This window comes from Schistocerca americana, chromosome X, assembly GCF_021461395.2.
Source record: "Schistocerca americana isolate TAMUIC-IGC-003095 chromosome X, iqSchAmer2.1, whole genome shotgun sequence".
NCBI lineage: Eukaryota > Metazoa > Arthropoda > Insecta > Orthoptera > Acrididae > Schistocerca > Schistocerca americana.
In genome coordinates this window covers 600860637-600863382 of record NC_060130.1, presented here as the reverse complement: position 1 = coordinate 600863382, position 2746 = coordinate 600860637, and the positions used below count along the sequence as shown (strand labels likewise).

General features: G+C 36.7%; 1 protein-coding gene across 1 annotated transcript; it reads left to right on the top strand.

The window, feature by feature from the left end:
• Positions 1–809: 809 nt before the first annotated feature.
• On the top strand, positions 810–1900 carry LOC124556201 (putative nuclease HARBI1). Its single transcript, XM_047130192.1, has 2 exons — positions 810–1607; positions 1664–1900. Exons 1-2 carry the CDS (start codon positions 810–812, stop codon positions 1898–1900), a joined length of 1035 nt encoding a protein of 344 aa, XP_046986148.1.
• Positions 1901–2746: the final 846 nt, after the last annotated feature.

Genomic DNA, 2746 nt, shown 5'->3' with positions numbered 1-2746 from the left:
CTGAACAAATGTTTTTGAGATAATAAGTAACGCTTTTCCTACTGAGCCAAAATGACCCACAAGCCACTTTTTTTTTTTTTCAAAGAAACCAAACTAGCAGGTAATGCAAATTGGAAACAACCAAACTTAAAAATAATTAGAGCCTTCCTAAATGTGATGTTTTGTATATGAAAGATAACGAAAATCGTTTTATATGAATTTTCTTACACTAAAAATTAAGCAAATTATTGAAAGTTAGCTGCTAAATCAAGTCGATGAAACCAAAAAATATATGAATTACAAAAAAAACTTGCCTTGTTATAAGTATGTCTTCTGCTGTTCATCGATATAATGAAGTGAGTTGATATGCCCTTTTGTTACCTGAAAAGACGTACCTACTACATACAACGTAATTTTTATGTAATTTATGCAACTATAATATACTTTTTGATTACCGGTCGTGGACGCTGAATAGCCAGAACTAGGTGCAAGAACAGTTTGGAACACATGTAAAATAGGCGAGCGCAGTGAACGAAACGAGCAACTGGATACTGAACTAACTAGGAGCAGTCGGCAGTGGAACTGAGACATGTGGTCATGCGAAGAATGACGAGTGCGCCTGAGGGAGACCGAGACTGATGGCCGAGTGCACCAATCTCGATTAACAGTTAACCGCAGTTAAGTCGATGTATAATCCTGTTCAGCGCAGTATCCTGGTGCACCAACATCGATCTAAGATAAACGAGGGAATCGACCGCGGTTATATTTAACCGGGGCTCTTTCCCGGTTTTCTTGACATAACCACGGTTTTAGAAGCATATGCTATTAAGATGGCGGCGCGTTTTGATGTTATGGATGGCACTGAGGAAGATTTGTTATACCTTGACCATTTAAATCTTGACCGAAATCGTGTTGGAGTGATTGTGGAAAGGGGAAACCCTTTTGAAGATTATGGTGATAGGAAGTTTGAAGAGAGATTTCGTCTGTCAAAAGAAACAGTGTGGTGGTTATTAAATCAAATTAATGATAGGTTAGAATTTCCTACTGATCGGAATAACCCTGTTTGTCCGATAAACAGACTTTTGATTACTTCTAGGGCATATGCAACAGGTGCATTCAACATTCTTATTGGGGGCAACAGTAATATACATCGTACAACAGCACAACGAATCATCAGTGATGTATCAGACATCATAGCATCACTGTCTCCTCGCTTTATAAAATTTCCTGCAAGAGAAGAAGTGCGCTCTGTGATGTATGGTTTTAGTCAATTGGACCGATTTCCTGGCGTTCTTGGTACCTTGGATTGTACCCATATAAGAATTCAGTCTCCTGGAGGACATAATGCTGAACTTTTCCGCAATAGGAAATCATATTTTTCCTTTGACTGTCAAACCATTAGTGATCATAATTTGTTAGTAAGAGATATTGTCGCTCGATGGCCGGGCTCTGTGCACAACAGTACCATATTTCTCAACTGCGCTCGCAGAGCTCAATTTGAAAACGGAGAAATACCACAAGGTCACTTATTGGGAGATAGTGGTTATGCATGTAAATCCTACTTGTTAACTCCACTTTTAAATCCTCATAATGAAGCAGAGCATCGATATAACAGGTCTCAAAATACGGTATGTGGAAGAGAAGATTTCCCATATTATCTGTAGGAATAAGATGTAATCCACAGGAAGCAATGTCAATCATTGTGGGTACAGCTGTCTTGCATAATATTGCGAGGAGTACAAGCAGTGAAGAACCACCAGAAGAGCCTGAAATTTCTCGACTTTTAAATCAGTTACGTGATGAGAGAGGCCCCAACATTGAAGACAACGAACCAGTGCTACCTGGACAGCAGATGTATTGTGATGATACATTACCTGGAAGAGCAGTTCGCCGAGCTATAATTAATGACCATTTCCGATAATCTAACATAAATTCAGACATTGTTCGTAATGAAAAATTATGATTATAGTTATGGGATTTCGCCATATTTTCGATTTTTCAGATTATTTCAGCATGTAATCTATTTTGTTTCTGCTGTCTAGCGAACATAAAAGTACTCACTGAACTGGATGTGTGATGCGAAATATGAGGTTTTGTTGTGCCAGGGACAGGATGTGCTGCCTACAGACAATTACCCAGCTGCTGCTTTTCTGAGATATTTTTTTAGCGTGGAACTGTTGCTAATTCATTATTAAAGATATATTTTTTGCATCACATTGGTTGTGAAAGCAATGCAGTACTCTGTTATTTATATACATGTTCAGTTTCTGGGTATGTACTTAAATTTGAGAACAAATGACTCCATTACATTTAGAGAGTGTGAGAGTAAAAGCGAGTGGAATAAAATATAATGGATATTTCTGTATTATGTTCACTATAGATACTAAACATCTTTTAAATTTTCTACTGTAACAACAAATATGTGAATGTCCAACAGTTTGGCAATATTAAAAGAGCACATTCATTATTATTAGAACCTTTCAGTTTAGAGATTATTTTACTGCACTTCAGCTCAGTATTAATGCAGTCTTATAACCTAGATTAGCTTAAAATTGTGAATATGCAGTACACACATGGGCACAAAATAAATTATCATTTGTGTAATAACATAAAATGTCAGATTGGGATTTTTTATTTGTTACATTGTTTCCATATTAATCACTACTCTTTATTTAGAATATAATTTTCTTAAACATAAGTGTGTGTGGCCATAAGGTTGTGCAAAGAATGGAATTACGTTGTTAATTCTAGTCAGTCATGCGTGTAG

What these genes read in the sequence shown, in the direction of transcription:
- LOC124556201 (XM_047130192.1), top strand. Translation starts at nt 810, where the DNA reads ATGGCGGCGCGTTTTGATGTTATGGATGGCACTGAGGAAGATTTGTTA. An exon ending in ATAACAGGTCTCAAAATACG is followed by an intron (nt 1,608 to 1,663) that starts GTATGTGGAAGA and finishes TGTAATCCACAG; the next exon opens with GAAGCAATGTCAATCATTGT.